Here is an 18,615-nt window from a genome sequence, read left to right on the forward strand (position 1 = left end):
GGCGCTTTTTGAATTAACAATGTTATTAAACAAATTGAACACTGAATTGGAAATAAAAGGCACCATTTGAAAAAAAGAATATGTTGATAGTTACACTTTGGTGGAGTTTTCTACTGATACTCTCTCAACTAACTAAAAGTTAGAAAAAGTGTCTTTTGCAATATGTTGCAGCCTTTCGTGATTGTTGCAAGGGTGTAATTTGCAAGTTGAAATCGCAATAGCGATTAAAATAACAACACATATTATACAGCCCTAATTTTCAGCCACATTAGCGACATGGATCTGGGCATAGCAATGCAATAATTTAGTTTATGACCAAATGCTAACAAAACTAATGTCCATCAGCATCAGCTGTTCCTTGTGTTTAGTGATAATTAGCAAATGTTATCATGCTAAACTATGTTGGTGAACATCATAAATGTTAAAGCTCCTAAACTTCATCATGATAGAATTCAAAAGTCACTATAGAATAGTTCAAAGTGATCCAAGTTTCCATGTAGTCAAACATGGTTTTTGCATCATTGTCACAGTACAAACAAGATCAGTGTCCAAGTAGTCTAATTCATTTACAGGGAATGGAAGATTATAATTTCAGTACCTGTGCAATATCATTAAATCAAGTACAATAACAACTCTGGTATTACACATGAGTCTCTTGTTTAGGCTTCATGGAGGTAGCACTGTGGCAGAGTTGCTGTAGTGGATTGCTAAACAGGATAAAGAGGTAATCAATAGTGTGTAGCACCTGTAGAATATTAAATCATCATTAAATTTGTTTGTGCATTTCGATTATTAAAAATATAATTATATACAGCACATATGTAGTGTAAACATTCATTTTCTTGTGTGATTACAATTTTAAGTCTACATCTTGGTCTCATTCTGTCTCTGCTGTACTCTCAGCCCTCTTTCTTCACACTTACAGACGGGAAGGTCAAGGTGACTTTCTTAGCTAAATGAAAAGCAATCTTCTTCTCATAGTAGGCACATTCATTTACAAATAAAGGATAGAGTTCCTCCCCCTTATGCTTCACCGTCTCCCCAGAAAATGACAGGAAGATGGGGTCTCCTGGTTTGAGAAGCTTGAAGTCATTATCCTGGAGAAAGACAGAGAATGCTAACAGGTTAGTCATCATGCTTTAGGGCAGCTTTTGAATGCAAATATGGTATTAACTGTTACAGTACATAGTTCAACAAAATCAAGGCTTTATTAGTTAATGCACTGTGCAAATGGGACTACTTTATGTAGCATTGTTTAAAGAACTAGTTTGACATTTGGGGAAACAGGCTTTTTTCACTTGCAATAATTGGTTTTGTGGCCACTGGGCGGCACCAGAAACTAGTTGTTAGTACAAAGAACATTGACAAATCATCACCTTATTAAGTTGATATGGTAAATAAACTTGTCAGAAAAGAGTTGAGTATTTACACTTCCAGCTGATATGGAGAAACATTAGCATTCATTTGACGGCTTTAGCTGCTAAATGTCTTAAAGTAATGTACTATAGGTTCAAGAACTTTTTTGCTGAAAATCGCCAACTTCTATGAACAAAACTACATTGACAAAACAAGGAGAGTGAACTAAAACAGTAAAGTTATGGGTCAATTAATGAGCCAAAATTTGTTTTAAAACTCCATAAAGCAAAGGGGAGCTGCATCCATCACTACACGTGACCCCTTTCACATTGACATTTGATGCATTGTTATTATAAAATTAAGATTATAGTTGTTTTAAGTGAAGGCTTATCTTGGAATGCATCTTGTCCTTGTAATGTACCTGCAGTTGGGGGTGAATGGCAGCAGTAATGTCATTGGTTGTACGATCCCTTGGGTAGTCTACACTCTTCACCAAAGTGTATGCTTCCACTTCACCTCCTTCAAAAGTACTTCCTGTTGGCAAAGTACAGCAATAAGTAGAAATACTGATATATTCAAGGAGGCTTGTGTTGAATGAGTTATTTCAGTCAAATTATGCATTTTTTTTACAATGTATCAATTATCCCCAAAAGCCATCCTAGTTGTGGTTTGGCCAGGTTTCGAGACTTCTGCTTCCTAGAACTGTGTTACCTCCCTCCATTGCCTTGGCCTAGAAACAGAAATGTCAAAACCTGGGCAAATAAAACCCAAACTATTGACATGGCTAGATACCACTAGTGATAGTAATTAAATAAATTAATAGAAAACTTTTTTCTAACCAGGGTTACAAAGTTCAAAGACTAAATATTTAAATCAAAGATACGCAAATAATGTTGAAGTATATGAACAAATCAAGACAGGGATGCAATGAAAACATTTCTTTGCAAATACAAAGCTTTAAAACACTCAACAGAGTTTGCTGATCTGACCCACAGAGGGAGACTGTTCCCTGATCTAGGAGCCAGAACAGTATACGCTTGTTTTCAAGTTGTGAACATGTATATACTATATGTAGGATGTTCCTAAAAAAATAAGGTAATGACTAATACAAAAGGAATCCCTCTCAAGTATCACTTATCACGTGTCTATATTTGCAGAGACCCAGCCCTCTGCTTGTATGTTCTCTTTTGTTCTCTTTTTTGTGAGTGCAGGACCATTATGGGTGTCAGCAAAGGGCCTTCGGGCCCCACATGGGTGTGTAACCCCCAGCCAATAACAGCGTGTGAATGTGCAGCCTGTTGTATTTCACAACCAGTGCTTTGCCTCTCAGTATCTAACACCAATGCACAAGTCTAACTCACACAGACACATAAAAAGACAGGATGAACTTCTGCATTCACTCATATATCATAATGAGGTACTCTGGAAATCCAGAGTTCCCGCAAGAGCACAATTTGACTTTGCCCAGTGAGATATTCTGGCATTGAATTTATTGCTGTTCATTAACAATATTCTTGTAAGCGGAAAAACATGTTTTTTTTTGGTGTATAATTTAGGTGCTCTAACCCTTAAACTACTAGTTTAGTTATGTCACTTTCTTAGCCAAGATAGATCGGCAGTCTGGAGCGCAAGATAAAGAACACGTGCAAATTAACAAAAAGACAACAAAAAATAAACTGTTTCCTGTACATACAATATACAGAACACACTTTTACACGATACTACAGGAGCAGCCTAAAAAATCGAAAATGTACTTATTGCACAGGGAACAAAATAGTTTTTACTCCTATTGCTCTTGAACTGTAATCTGAATATACCGCCTGAGGGGGGTGTTTGAAACTCAAATTGAAGGGGGTGGTTTATGCAGTCTTACAGGCCACATCAGTTTTTATCAATGGCTGTTTCTAGATACTTATAATGTTGTCCAAACTCAATGCCAGTTCCTTTGATGAAGGTTTAAGATGATGGGAGAGATGATTTCCTAAAATCAATGACCATATCCTTAGTCTTGTGGCATTAAGATGGAGAGGCTCATCACACCATTTGATACATTTACCATACCGAACCAGGCTGTCTTCAAATTGTTGCTGCTTAAGTTCTTATCTTATTTTTGTATTGTAATCTGGCCCTCTTAATTATCAAAGGATAATTACCTCTATCCTTGCCTCCTTTTTTCTCCTTTATTACATTTTTCTGGGATTTAGTGATCCAAGGCTTGTTTTTAGAGCACACATTAACATGCTTTTTAGGAATGACTGTGTCCTCACAAAATACCAGAGAAGCAGAGAAAATTGCCCAACACTAAACCAGCTGGAGGAAGTTCACGAATGACCTTTGCCCCCCAAAGAGGAAAGGGGTTGAACAAGAAGTGACCCATGGCTTGGTATTAGGGCACGCCTTTACATGCTTTTTAGGAATGACTGTGTCCTCACAAAATACCAGAACGTGTTTCTTACCAGAATTCAATTTCTGAAGCCATTCTATTGTGAGATCCACTGCCTCCTTCATCATGTTAAAGATATCAGCTCTGGTCACGCCGTGGGGTTGAGGACCAACCTCTATAGCTGCAGAGAACAAGAGAAACATTTTTAGCATCCTACACTTTAATCTGTTCAATTATTTAGATGCAGACAGAAAGATATACACATTTACCGATGCCATGTTTTCCCACTGACTCCAGGGAATAAGTCTCTGAAATGGGAATATCCATCTGGATTGCTCTCACAGGTGTAGAGGTCATCTTGCTCTGAAAACCAGACAGGTCGACTATTTACAACTATTTAGTGCTTCAATTCAGCCGTTTCAGATTTGACAGCAATAACACAGGCAAAGCAATCGGTTTGTTCAAAACAAGCATGTTTGAACATGCACTGCCCTAGTTAAGTCAAATTGTAATCCCTAAAAACACCTGTCTGGATGACTTTATGAAGTTCTTACCTGTATGTAGTTGTAAATGTGCATGGAGATCCAGTCAAAGGAGTCAAAGAGGAGGCACATGCCCATGTTGGCAGTGGTGTTGTGGAGGTCACAGAGCAGATCCACAGCCTCCGGGGTTCCTTTGGGCCCAAGCTGAGCGTTCAGCTCTTTGGCTCGCCTCAGCTCATAGGGTGTAGAGTCTGTTATGGGGGCACTGGAAGCCATATGATGTGATTAGTTTTCTCATACTGTACATAAGTGCATACTCTTGTCTAGCTGTTTTCTAGCTTGCAAACATTAGATAAATAGAAGAAAGTTCATCATTAGGATTCATCATCTGGGGACCACAGATGTCTGCACTAAATTTCATGACAATCCACCCTGTTGTTGTTTTATTTTGCTATTACAAGGCAGCTTTCAAATGTACATATAGTATTATTCTACTTCAGAGGAAAACATTGTGCTACTACATTTACCTGACAGAGAATTATTGATTACATTACAGATTCAGATGTGACTCACACAATACAACATTAAAACATGATGCATTATTATTCATTTATCTATTAAGAATTATATTCAAGTTGAAAGTTCCACCTTGAACAGATGTTAAATAAAACAAATGATTGATACATGCAATTTATTGTCTAGCTGTTTTCAGTTTTATTTTACTATTACAAGGCAGCTTATACATATACAAATTATCTTTTAAACGATCTACGTTAACTTTTGATACAACATTACCTCAGCAGGGCATCTGTAAAACAGCGATTGAGATCTGTTTCCATGTATCTTCTGCAAGCATCCACAGCCCTTGGATTTGATAAGACGGTAGTAATAGAAACAGATTCAGTCTGATGTATCTTCTGTTTCTGCAGTTCTCTCACCATGTACACCCCTGACAATTCATTTCCATGGGTGCCACCACAAATTGCTACACGGGACAGTGGCGGGATAAAGATGTGCTCCATCTGTTGGCAGGGAAAAAGAGGTTTTTAGATAAGTGTTGTCCTGTCTGTCTATCTTGACCTAACCCTACCTGACGTCTCAGCAAACAAAGATTTTTTAAAGTGGAGGTAAACATTCAAGGAGTCTGACCAGACCGACCAGAGTAACCTGTGACCGGATGGTGAAACCAGGTTCTATCAGAAACTGGGGTGAAAGTGCAAAAGTATTGCTGGATGACAGTCAGTGAGTCATTTACGTTAATAAGTGACTGGCCCCAGGCTTAGTCAGGAGATTGACCGGTAGATAAACATTATATTTAGATTATTGTTTGCTTGTTTTATTTGGATCCCCATTAGCTTCAGCATACACTAAAAGCTATTCTTCCTGGGGTCCTACAATCTTTTTTTGACAATACTCATTATGACATTTCATTACACACACAGACATACATTTTAAAATACAAATCACAAGTAAATCTTACAGTTAACACAATATAAGAAATGAAACCAAAGACACTACTCAATAATAATACGATAACAAAAGCCCTATACCAATCTAATTTTATACTAAATATTTAATTCCTTTGAAATAAATGTCTTAAGTGAATTTTTTTTAAACCATACTGAGAGTTCTGTTTGATAGTCATTGGGAGAGAGTTCCATATACACATTGCTCTGTACCTAACGAATGTTGAATTGACTTAGTTTTCACTTTAGGTAAAATAAAACTCCTTCCTACTGCATACCTCGTTGGATAATGATGTATAGCAGTACTAAAGAATAGTTTTGTGTATAAAGTAAAAGGTGTTTTTTTTGTTATAATGTTATGTAAAAAAACATTATCGAGTACACAAATCTATTGTTAACTTTAAGCCATGAGACTTGTTCATGCATTTTATCAATGTGTGATCTAAACCCACACAAAAGAGCCACACGTGCAGCTTTATTCTGTATCACTTGTGATTTTTTCATATTAATTGCTGAAGTGCTGGACCACACCACTGAACAGTAATCCAGATGTGAAAAAAACAAAGCCTGAATGACTTGTTTAACTGTCTTTGGTGTGAATATTTTTACCACACCTTTTAATAACTGACAAGGTGTTGCCCATTTTAGTTGCCAGTTTCTGAACGTGTTTGTCCCAACACAATCGTTTGTCAATCATCACACCCAAAGGTTTAGCCTCTTCTCTTTGCTCTACAAAAGTTTGCTCTAGACTAAATTCAAAATTTGGTTTGGAACTTAAAGAAAAATGAGTTCCAACCACTAAACTGGTAGTTTTAGATACATTGAGAATCAGTTTGTTACTACTGATCCAGTCCACCACTGACTGAAGCTCACTCTGTAGTTTAGTATTTACATCCCCAATATCAGTTCCTGATGAATACATAATAGAATCATCAGCAAACATTAAAATGCTTGCTGTATCTAAAACAGATGGTAAGTCCTTAGTAAAGATTGTGTAAAAGGAGTGGCCCAAGACAATTTCCTTGAGGCACTCCATGTTTCACCAGCCTTACCTTTGAAAAACTTCCATTGAAGTAAACTAATTGTCTCCTGTCAGTCAAATAACTTTCTATCCAATATAATGTGGTTTGGGAAAAACCATAATATACAATTTTTTTTAACAGTAAGTTGTGGTCAATTAAATCAAATGCTGCAGTAAAATCAAGCATCACAACTCCTATTATTTTTCTCTCGTCCATATCCTCAAACCAGTCATCAACCATCTGAGTCAGGGCAGTGGCTGTTGAGTGTTTTCCTCCGTATGCATGCTGAAAAACTGTAATTAAATTATTATTTAAAAAATTGAACTGAATCTGTTCATAAACAATACTTTACATTATTTTACCAAGAATTGATAATGAGCTTATTGATCTACTGTTTGATCCAGAGAATTTTATTATTCTTTGGTATTGGCACAGCTTTACATACTTTCCATCCTTGCAGACATATATATTCCATAAAACATTAATTATATGAGCAATAGTAGGAGCAATGATTGAAACTATTGGCTTAATCAATTTATATTCGAGATAGTCCACACCAGGTGTTTTGTTTTTACAATTCATCAGAAGTAATTCAACTTTCGAAACATTGACAATCTTAAATACACAGATGTAAATACAACACTTGAAGTCAGGCTCAGTTAACCCAGTGTTTTAGTTTGTTGTTTAAACATTCTGTGAATTACAGCAGATGACTTCCTGACCACAACAAACTGTGTTTAGTGACAGGCTGCTGACTTTATAAATTTGATTAGTCCTTAGGTGGTGCAACTCAAGAAGAGATCCAGATACCAACTATTTAGGTTTTATTTGTTTGTTTGCCAGCTGAAGTCATAAACCAGTCATAAAGTGTTTCTTATGGTTGTTTAATTTTATTTCTTATGGTTGTTTAAAGATAGTCACTAAAAGAGATGGTCTTTAACGTATCCCCCCCCCCCCCCCCCCCCCCACAATCCTTTAAACCTGCTGTATATAATGACAAGACTAATCCTCAACTCTCTTCTTACAACTTCCAGTTTATTTCTTAAGGTTCATTTTCTTTAAATTGAAGGAGTAAATAGAAAACACATTTTATTTCTTTTAATTCTAATTCACGGAATTACAATTTACTTAGTTTAAATTCTCAACAGTACATTTAATCATCAGTAGAAGTCCTGTTAGAATGAACATGTATAATAGTATAATCCTAAAACTTCTGTGTAGATTATCTTTCTTCTACTGGATTTGGCCAGTGAATTTAGATTAAAACTGACCATGTAAAAGTCCAAGAAGGTATTTTTCATTTTGGTAAATGAATGCATCCTAAACATAGGAGACCCTCAAACTTATTTTTTTTAATCATTACAACTTGATTCTGGTTTGGACAGGAGCTCTTCAAAGTACAAAAGGTTAACCAAGTTTTTAACCAAGTTTTTTTCTTTCCCAGCTGACTTTTCAAAAGTCATCAGTATCTTTGTGTCTTCTCGCCCCAATACTAAGTGTAGTTTTAATATTTAAAAACAAAAATTAGACATTAAGGGTTTTGAAAGTGATAAAAAAAACATCTCAAAGTCAATTATATATTAGGTTTAGTCAGCTGTCAGGTTAATTCTGAATATGTTGACATCATGAAAGTTCCAGATCCACTGCTCAGCATCTGAAGTGAAACACACATCTGCTGTTATAGGCCCAAATTATGCAGAGAACACTGTCCTAGTTTATATCTTGTCTTAAAAAACATTTGTTCAACTTGAATCAAAAGATTGTATTCATAGTTTGCATCTCCCACATTTTCTTTTCACCAATAGATAACATGATTATTTAACATTTTGCACATACATGTAAAGTGTTACTCCAACAACATGCAGGTTGAACATGAGGTTGTTTGAGTTACGCCCAGGACACTCCACTCATTTTCTCCCTCTCGTACTCTGAAATGATGCCAAGGAAACAGTTGGATCTGCGTTTTACATCATCCGCGGAAGAAAGTAAAACCCCCGCACCTTTTAATTATTGATAAGGTAGCCACACTTCCTTTTACGCCTGACATTTAATAAAAGCAGTAAATGAACATGTTTAACCAGGGAAGGGTTCAACTCAGAGGCAAATGGACTTGGTTTAAGTTGCTCTATAATCACCTCTGGAGCACCTTTAATCAATTCCAGGTGCCACCTGGATAACTGTGACTTGGATGACTGAGACTCTTTTATTTTTATTTTTATTTAACCTTTATTCATCCCAGTAAGTTTATTGAGAATATATTCTCATTTGTAACGACGACTTGCACATTCACACAGTTCGGCCTTGCTTAAGGGCACATCAGTGGTGGTAACGAGGGAGGGACAAGTGCTGCTCTTTCACTTTCCCCACCCAGATTTTATCTGGTCGGGGGATTGAACGGCGACCTCCCAAGCTCAGTTCTTCAACCTTTAGGCCAATCTTCACAAAAATATAAACATTTGATACACACACATACTTATATAATGTAGTTGTCAGCAACTACAACTCCTCTTGCGAGCACCCATTAGTGGAGACAGAAAATGGTCTGGCAATATAGTAAAATCCTGTTCTAATGATGCAATAATTTTACTGATTTAAGATAAACGTAGCTCTGACAATGTGTGAAATTACTTTCTATTGCATTATTTAATTTGTCTATGCACTTCTCTGTTTTTCACTGAATACACTATCAGCAGTAAAACAGACATTCAAAAAGAGAAACACATTACTGCATCCTTGTCAGAAGTCATGCAAAACGAGCACATTTGTGAAACAACAAAGAACCAAGTAGGCCTACCATTTTTTTAAATATCCAGCTGACTATCAGCAGCCTATCTTGCTCAGGAGCAAAGTACTGATGTGCACTGTTCAACTTACATGATCATCACTCAAAGAAGAACATGTAAATGTTTAAAATCAATTCGACCAACAAAATGTGCATTAAAATATGCAGGAAATGGCATTCACGGAGCTTACCCTTCTTTCAAATAGCCCTGCTCGTCACTCACTAAACTTAAGCAACCTTTGATCTTGGGGGGAAGTGGCATCAGGACAATCCAGTAGTTTGCCGTCAAAGCAATGCAGGCACTGCAATTTTCCAGTCAGAGTCGTTTACATGCAAAGACACGATTGCAAAGTTGAGCACAAAACATTATAATTACTGTTCTAGCACACTGACACTCCTCCTTCAGAGTGTTTCTTTTGCTCTTTCTTGCAGCCCTCCTCTTTATTTACTTCAGCTCAAATTTCAAGCAGTTAAAGTAGTCTGTTTGTGATGTAACAGGAACTGATGCTATGTTCTACTAAACCGGCAGAAGTCAGTCTGAGTACAGGGCGGACCCTTGGTGCACGTGAATAATATGGGCGCTATCCATCCATAGCTCACGCACTGGTGAACATAATTCAGCTATATATTAGGCCCTATTTTTTGGGTTGCGATCAACCCAGACGCGAACTCAGCCCGGCGCATCACGCCCCTCTTCCCCTAGCGCTGGCTTACCTGATAGTGACGGGAGGACGTGGGTGAATTAACTGAGGTAAACAACCCGCTGACCCATTTCCTGTCAAACCTGAAACCTAAATTGCTCCACCAGTGAGCCAAATGTAGCCTATTGTAACGCTGTCACCATATCATGTCAAAAATACCAAAACACTAGATCCCAATGAAGATAGAGAAGAAGAGAAGATTATGAGAAACGGGAAAACGATAGGTAATTTTGAATGAATACATTACGTCATCTGTTGCATATAACGTTGAGTTACTTTGGACGATAACTTTCGCTGATGTAATCAAAAGCTAGAGTAACGTCAGTTACTCCCCTTCTTAAATTCATCATAAATTGGAAAGACTTTTTGGATGTTTGATTTGGGGTTTATAACGACAACATCATTTTGAGCGGTTTATTTTAAGTGTGCTGCTTGAAAAAACTAACATTAATACAATTGTATTTACATCTGAGTCTATCGATAACCAACCCTTTTGCATTTTTTTAATGATTAGTATTCTATATGTACAAGAACGCTATTTATTATTCCATATTAAACAACTAAATATGCCTGCAGATTCAGTCAGCAGCAGACCTCAACAGTCCAGCCAATAGCCGGTTCCTGAAGTAAGAAGAATACAATGCAATTTCTCCATTGACAATTGGTGTATAAATCATAAAATCATAACCGTCAATGAACAATCCCCCAATCCCACAGTGATCCCCCTGATTGGTGGAACTCATGTAACTGTGTGGTTAGAACATAAACCCTGCAAAAGTCTGTTAGTCTTTGCTATAGAAAATAATACAATACCAAAACACCAAAACACTATTATTATTACTTTTAACTGTACATTCACTATGCAAAAAACACTATGTTTGGTGGAAAAAGTGTGTGAGGCTTTTTATGCGGTAGTTTATGATGAGTAGTTCCTTCACTCGGAAATGAAAGTATGTACACAGTCTTGTACCTTTTGTTTTTTCATTCAAAATGATATGTTGTATGCTTATGAGTCACGTCGTAGCGGGTTAGCCTAAGGGCCCTGACACACTAACCAGACGACTGACCGTTGGCAGAAAAGGCAGTTGGACTGACTGCTTCTTTGGGTTGGTCAAAAACAGTGCCAGTATGCTGACGGGCAGCTGATTGGACAAATGCCTCACCTGGGTCTGGTTTCTCCGGAAATTCAAAGCCAAACTGTCATGGCGGCTTCTTCAGAATACAATCTCATATTTTATTAAAATAGTTAATCAAAACAGGTTTTTGAAAACATTTTGTAGTACATGCAGTTGTTGAATCTGTCTTTATTACAGATCGACAAAGGTCAGTTTAAAACATTTTGGTCAGACTCAAACAGACTCCAGTCACTGACCTCGCCAGACTGTCCGACGGACAATTATCGGGTTAGGGTGTCAGGGCCTCAAAGCGCCCATAATATATCTCACTTCTATACTATCTTTGTTGGGAGTCACACATGCGCAGTAGCTAGGTAAGATCACATCAGCTAGATAACTCTTTCTCCAACTTTGGTCAATTCAAGGCAAGATTACCTGGGAGACTTCTTCTAAACGAGGGTACACTTGTGGAATACCTGCAGAACAGGGATATGTGAATAGCCTTGTTTTGTAGATTATGGTGAACTAGTGTGTGTTGTAGCAGTGTTTTGCCATTGAGAACGAGCTAGCATGCTAGCGCTAGCATGTTACAGTTAGCCCCCTCATCTTGGCTAGTGACGTAGAAAGCCGTGCAGATTTTGAACGGCTCACCTGGAGAATGAAGGCAGGACACATTCAAAAACCTGTATCTCAGTCAAAACACCCATCCCAAACCCAAACCCATCAGCGGCGTGCTAGGTTAATAGCAGGCGGGTGGCCACCTCATGCACTTGCACAGCAGTTTACAGCTCAACGCAGCGTGCTGTAGATGTGCCCTGGACCCAGCAGCAGCACAGTACAAACCACGTTTGGTCTGAATGGTCCTTCAGACACGTCCATCAATGCACTACTACTGTCTCCCCCACTCGAAACTCAGCACAACTCAGCAATGTATTAAAAAAGGCTGCACCAATAAACCCAACGGACCCTCCGTTTTAACTGGTAAGATAAAAACCGTGAAAGATGAGTTCACAGTGGACAGTCCTTGTGGGAAGCTGATTTGTGCATATGGCACCTTTGTACATTACTCTTTTATGTATACATATTTCTGTTTGCACTGGATTCTTTCATATGTTTTTGAACAATACTTCATTTATATTGAATTTGAATTGAATTTGTAATTTTTCTAAAATTAGTCTTGAGAAAAATGATACCGCACACTGCCCTTGTTTAGCATCACAATTTATTGATATTACTAATGTTTCATTCCCGCTGGACCTTTGTCAGGTGTGCTTTGTTATGTTTTTTTTTAAGTAAAAACAACATCAAAGACATAGAGCTATGACGTTTTTCTGTATGAGTCTGTGTGATAAATACAATGATTAGAGGTGGAATTGGCTGTGATGCAAGAAGCACCAGCTTAAATCTTGCCTGTGCCAACAAATTGGTCAGGACCGACCCTGGCAAGAGGGGCCAACTTTATTTACAAACACTAAGCAACAATTACAGCATAGTAGGCCTTTAACTTTAACTATGTGCATTGTTTATATGCATAAACATATTGTTACATACTCTAGTCCAATCTAGTGCCGTCCTTCCCAACGTTTTTTTATTTGATTTAAAATAATGTGTCTGTAAAGACATTACATATTATATTTAAGAGGCAAAACTGAATAATAAATTCACAAAATAATTCCAATAAATTAATTAAGTTCACAAAAAAGTAAAGATTAAAGACATATCCAACAGTTAATTTACATTTATATACAACCACTTAGTCTTTTCTTCTTTTCCATCATTTGACCCCTCAGATGAATCATTGGAGGGGCGCTAAACCCTAGGTTTGGAATCACTAATCTAGTAAATGTTAAAATGATGATTACCTCACATCTTTCATATATTTACCCTCCATATAACCCGTCTGGTCTCTTCCATTTCTCTCACTCTCTCTAAAGGCAAGTCCTAAGCTCCATTTAGTCATGTAATCCTGTCGGATCAGTCACTTGATCATAAGCTGCTGCTTCCTCGCTCTCTCTCCCCCTCTCTCTCTCATTCATGTCACTCATTATCTCGTTCACTCTATCAGTTCAGTTAAATCCAGTGCATTTTCTTTCACTTCAATTCAGTTAAATGCTTTAGCTGAATACAAGTCCTGAAACGATATTGCCAAAGAGCAGTGAATTCCTTTTGGATAGAGAAGACTTCTGTCCTTTTCCTCCAGCTCTGATGACCTTTAACATTTTATATATTTTGTCAGTAGGCTATTTTATTTTGAAGGGCCATTTAAAGTAGCAGTTTGATCTGCTAGTTTAAAGGTTAAATTATGTATAAAATTGACTGACTTTTGACCGTTCCTCTTTTGCTCCAAAAACAACCACCTCAGTTTTTTCTTCATTTAATTTAAGAAAGCTCTGGCACATCCAGTCGTTAATTTGTTCAATGACTTAGTCAGTTTTCGTATTAGACTATAGTCCCCTGGCAATGAGGTTATATAAATTTGTCATCTGCATAACTATGGTCATGGTGTTTTTATGGGATTTTTGGCAGGTGGGTGTTGCTCTGTGGTAGAGCAGTTGCCTGCCAATTGGAAGGTTGCTGGTTCAATCCCTGGCCCTGCAGTCCCATGTTGAAGTGTCCTTGGGCAAGACACTGAACCCTGAGCTGCCCTTGATGCTGCACCATCGGAGGGTTAATGTTAATGTCTGAGCAGTTGGCACCTTGTACGGCAGCCTTGGCCACAGTGTGTGAATGGTTCCTATTCTATGTAAAACCGCTTTGAGTAGTTGTTAAGAGCGCTATATAAATACAGCCCATTAATTTAGTTGTTTTCCATAATCTGAGCCAGTGGATGCATGTAGATACGTCACGTCATATTTGTATGCTCAGATGTATAATGACCTATAGACACAAAGAAGTCCCGGTTCTTTAAGTAGGATTCAAACCAGTTTAGTACTGAGCCAGAAAGGCCAACCCAGTTTTCCAGCCGGTCTAGTAAAATGTTGTGGTCGACCGTATCAAATGCAGCACTGAGATCAAGTAATACTAAGACTGATATTTTGCCAATATTAGTGTTTAAGTAGAGGTCATTAAAGACTTTAACAAGAGCCGAATCAGTGCTGTTGTTGAAAACCCACCTAAAAGGCATGAAAACCATTGTTTAGTGACAAGAAAAGGTTGAGTTTAGTTTTACTTTAAAATGGAAGGTTTGAAATCGGCCTGTAATTGCTCATTAGTGATATGTCTAGATTGTTCATTTTTAATAGTCCTCCACACTGTGTCAACACATATGCTGTACTTGATATAGAGGCACTGACGGTTCAGTCTAATTTTCCGAATTTTGTCTTTAAAGAAGGAGGCAAATCATTGCAGGCCTTGATAAATAAAAGTTAAGGAACTACTGGTACTGGAGGGTTTGTTAACCTATCGACAGTAGCAAACAAAGCACGCGACTTATTATTTTTTGTTTATGGCGAAAATGTCAGAGAAAAAGGACCTCCTTGCATTCATTACTTCCAACTTATAAATACGAAGTCTCTCTTTACAGGTGTTATAATGGACCAGGAGATTAGTTTTTTTGCCACCTGCGTTCAGCTTTTTGACACACTCTTTTTTCAATTCTCACCAGTAGGACATTTCTCCACAGAGATCCTTTCTTACCCGAGGCAACTTTGACCTTAGTGGGAGCAATTGCATCAATAACATTTGTAATTTTACAGTTGAAATTATCTACAAGCTTAGTGACTGAGAGCCCAGAGAGGACGTGTGTGGAGAAGATAAGCTGAATGAATGTTTCACGGGTGTTTTCGGTGATACATCGTTTTCTGATTAACTTTCTTTAGTTCTTTGGTCCTTCTGTCCTGGGGGTTGTCAACATGAATGTTAAAATCGCCCGCAATGATTACACAGTCAAAGTTAATACAGATTATAGACAGCAGTTCAGTAGTCATCGAAGAAGGTGGCACAGTATTTTGGTGGCCTGTAGATATTTAGAAATATAGCTTGAGGGGGAGACCTTAACTGAAGAGCCACATATTCAACATAAGCAAAATTTCCATAAGATATTTGCGCACATTGGAATGAGTCGTTAAACAAAATGGCAACTCCAGCAGAATTTCTATTATGGAATAAACCAAGTTTCAGTTAAAACATAAACTCTACATTGTGACTAATAATAAAATCGTTTATTAAAAATGTTTTTCCTGCCAAAGATCTGACGTTTAGTAAGGCTAGTGATAGTGTGTTTTCATTTTTTGGGACAGGCTGTGGCTGACAAGGAATGGATGTTAAATTTACTAAGTTTGCAGTAAAGTGCTTATTCGCCATTCTTTTTCCATTACCTATAACAACATAAATTGAGGAAGAATTGAATTCACAGGGCCTGGGCTTGTCACTAAGGGTGCAGCCTGGGCCCGGCACAAATCAGTTAGTAATTGCTGGATTTTTCACACAAGCATCCTAAGTTAGCTGCCATTCTGGCAGAGGTACCTGGCGTTTCAATTTCTGCCGTGGTCGAATCATGGGGAAAGGAAGGGATGCAAATCCAACATCTACCAGCTGCTTCATCTGGTCAGTGAACTTCAACATGGGGATATGGGAAAGAGGGTTAAGGGTGAGTGGAGAGAGGGATGGATCCTCAAAGGCTTTGGGGTTGGTAAGGGGGTTTGAGGGGTGTTCGACAGATAAAAAGGGAAGTTGAGATTTCTCGTCTCTGCTGTGTGGTCTCCCACAGTCAAATCTTTTGCTCAGGTGGGGACTGTGGTGGATCACTGCCGCACTTTGTTATTTCTTCCTCTTGTTTTGTTTTGTCTTGTCTTGTGTCCTTGGTGGAGTGAGCAGATATGGAGCACAGTAAGTAAAGTAAGTCAGAGGTGAACAGCTTTACTCCTGGCTTGTTAAGGAAAAGTCCATCTGCTTTACAAAGATGTCTGCAGCCCCAGAAAGTGTTAAAATTGTCAATGAACTGCAGAGAATGGACGGTACATTCAGTTGAAAGCCATTTGTTTATTGCCAACAGTCGGCTGAATCTCTCAGCTCCTCTTCTCGCTGGCGGTATAGGGCCACTGATAAACATGTCCAAGTTTAGGGAGCTGACTGTGTTCAGCAGTTCCATTAAGTCCAGTTTCTCCAATTCAGACTGTTGCTTTAATTTGTCCTACATACAGTTCACAGTTTGGTGAGCTGCCACAATATCCAGGATTTTTTGGGTCAAGTCAGACACCATGTCTTTGGGATAAAATAGAAAGTATTTGCTGTGGTTGAATACTTTTTTTCCAGATTATTGCTGCCAGAAGATGGTAGAAAAGTTCTCAAACCCAGCAATAAATGTACAACCTCAAATCTCCAGTGGGTGAATTGCAATTACTGCCCCCCAGAGGTGGAAACTAATTAGTACATTACACCCAAGTGCAGTTTTGATGTACCTGTCCTTTACTTGAGATTTATACGTAATACTTGTACTCCATTTCATAGTGGAAAATTTTACTTTTTACTCCACTACATTTATTTGACTGCTCAAGTTACTAGTTAGTTTTCAGATTAAGATATTACATGCAGAAACATATGATACGTTTATAAAATACTGTTCATTAAACCAGTGGTTGCCAAACTTTTTAGCTTGTGATCCCTCACAAAAAGCAGTATGAAGTTAGTTGAAGCATATTGTACCGTTTCAGATATCGATACATTGGTAGAAGTTCCACAGTTTTTCCGCAGTCATCTGCAGTTTTTTTTTTATTGTTGTAATGGACAGTACTTTTAAGTAAAAGGGTCTTATTTCTTTCACCAGCTGTCTCTGAGTTGGACATTTCAGGATTTACCTTCCACTTTACGTACCAACATGTGCCAAAAGTGGTTGCATCAGTTTGCATCTCACAGAGATGTGAAATGTCTAACAGCATGGGAGCCCTGTAGGGCATTTTTTTATGGTTCAGTTAAAACTACATTTCCTCTGAACAAATGTATTGCAGATGGGGCCGGATCTAAAAAGTCCTATCTGGTGTCTTTTCAGGAACAGTCTTGAAAGTGTAGCCTCTCTGATGGGAAAACTTTCAGAAAAATTGGACATGTAAGTAGCAGACCTTGACAACTGCATCAAAAGGACAGATTGTATGCCATCCACATCTATACACAGGACATTATTAAGGGACATGAAATGATGCAAAACATCTTTACAAGTTTACTTTTCTCCACAGGATTGTATTGACTGTATCAAACCCCCTTTTGTCAGTTTGTTTCACTGTTATTTGCTTTACAGGGATCAAACTTCATGCTGCTGCACTGATTAAACACCAAGAGACACTTTCATCTCCCATGCTGTTGCCTTCCTTGTGATTAAAAAACGCCTGAATTATTCATATCAACCAGAGGTAAAATAATTTTTGATGCAGCTAATGATATTATCAGCTGTTACCTAATAGCTTACGACCTTTTTAGTATTGGGGAAAAGGGCGTGTTTGACAGAGGTTTGAAGAGTGACATTTGAGACAGGGAGTGGCCCAAAAGAGGTGGCCTTGGGTAATGAGGTCTTGCTGAGAGGAAACAGACTTTATGACCTTCTTGTGGTCTTTTCCCAGCGTGCATGGATTTGTATGTGTTTGTGTGCTCTGGAGAGACTGACCCATGAACTCATAAACTATCAGATAGCACTTCCATGTGCTCAGAAGCCTTTATATCATGGGGGTATGCAAAACTAAGGGAAACAACAAGTTATACAAAGCGGCTCATAAAGACAAGCGAAGCGGATACACTTTAAGCTAATTGGCAGCAGGAGAAAAAAAATGCTCATTTTCTCTTTGAGGCCGATACCGTCACTGGCTTCAGTTTGGATTACAACATTTTTGACATATGATTCTTATTTAGCATCACTGAATATTATGTGTTCAATGCAACATTCCCTTCATATTGGATAAGTGGTAGAGATGGAAAGATTCCTGTGCAAGATTTACGAGGTTTCACGGTTGCATGAAGTGTTGTATAACGATTAAATTGATCATCAGTAATATATCCCCATACCCATTACACTTGGGTTTAATGACATTGACTGATCAGCACGTGTGAGGTGTCCTATTTGTTTAGTTTTCAGGCGGGCCATGTCAGTAATACGCAAGATTTTGCAAAAATCTCCCAGTCATATTTACAAGATGTTGAAGTAAAACTCCTGAATATGATAATTCTGACATCACATGGCCTCATTATAATCCCTCAGAAACGTTTGGGCTTTGTCTTTACAATGCGTGCACATTTAGACATTTGTTTTAAGAAAAACTTTTGAATTCACTTTCAAATTGATTTGTTTTTTTTTTACTTTTTTTTACTATGTAATGTAATGTG

At 37.9% G+C, this 18,615-nt stretch overlaps 1 protein-coding gene across 5 annotated transcripts; it reads right to left on the reverse strand.

The window, feature by feature from the left end:
* Positions 1-11: 11 nt before the first annotated feature.
* Positions 12-13,253, reverse strand: LOC117955546 (N-acyl-aromatic-L-amino acid amidohydrolase (carboxylate-forming) B-like). 5 transcript variants are annotated; one of them, XM_034890117.1, is made up of 8 exons: positions 9,683-10,031; positions 9,504-9,570; positions 5,017-5,243; positions 4,294-4,486; positions 4,009-4,102; positions 3,813-3,920; positions 1,778-1,890; positions 12-1,097 (listed from the first exon to the last, which is right to left on the reverse strand). In XM_034890117.1, exons 1-8 carry the CDS (start codon positions 9,751-9,753, stop codon positions 900-902), a joined length of 1,071 nt encoding a protein of 356 aa, XP_034746008.1. In that variant the 5' UTR covers positions 9,754-10,031; the 3' UTR covers positions 12-899. The 5 variants fall into 5 exon arrangements, with proteins under 5 accessions (XP_034746008.1, XP_034746022.1, XP_034746035.1 ...); XM_034890131.1 differs by lacking the exons at positions 9,504-9,570; positions 9,683-10,031 and adding an exon at positions 13,170-13,253; XM_034890144.1 differs by lacking the exon at positions 9,504-9,570 and having other exon boundaries at positions 9,868-10,027.
* Between the last annotated feature and the right edge of the window lie 5,362 nt (positions 13,254-18,615).

This window comes from Etheostoma cragini, chromosome 2 (assembly GCF_013103735.1).
Source record: "Etheostoma cragini isolate CJK2018 chromosome 2, CSU_Ecrag_1.0, whole genome shotgun sequence".
NCBI lineage: Eukaryota > Metazoa > Chordata > Actinopteri > Perciformes > Percidae > Etheostoma > Etheostoma cragini.

Excerpts from the sequence above, each read along its gene's own strand:
- LOC117955546 (XM_034890117.1), bottom strand. The coding sequence starts at position 9,753 with ATGCCACTTCCCCCCAAGATCAAAGGTTGCTTAAGTTTAGTGAGTGAC. Across the intron at positions 5,244-9,503 it reads GCTGGATATTTAAAAAAATG|ATGGAGCACATCTTTATCCC; the intron begins GTAGGCCTACTT and ends CCCTGCCAACAG. Across the intron at positions 4,487-5,016 it reads TTTACAGATGCCCTGCTGAG|TGCCCCCATAACAGACTCTA; the intron begins GTAATGTTGTAT and ends TATGGCTTCCAG.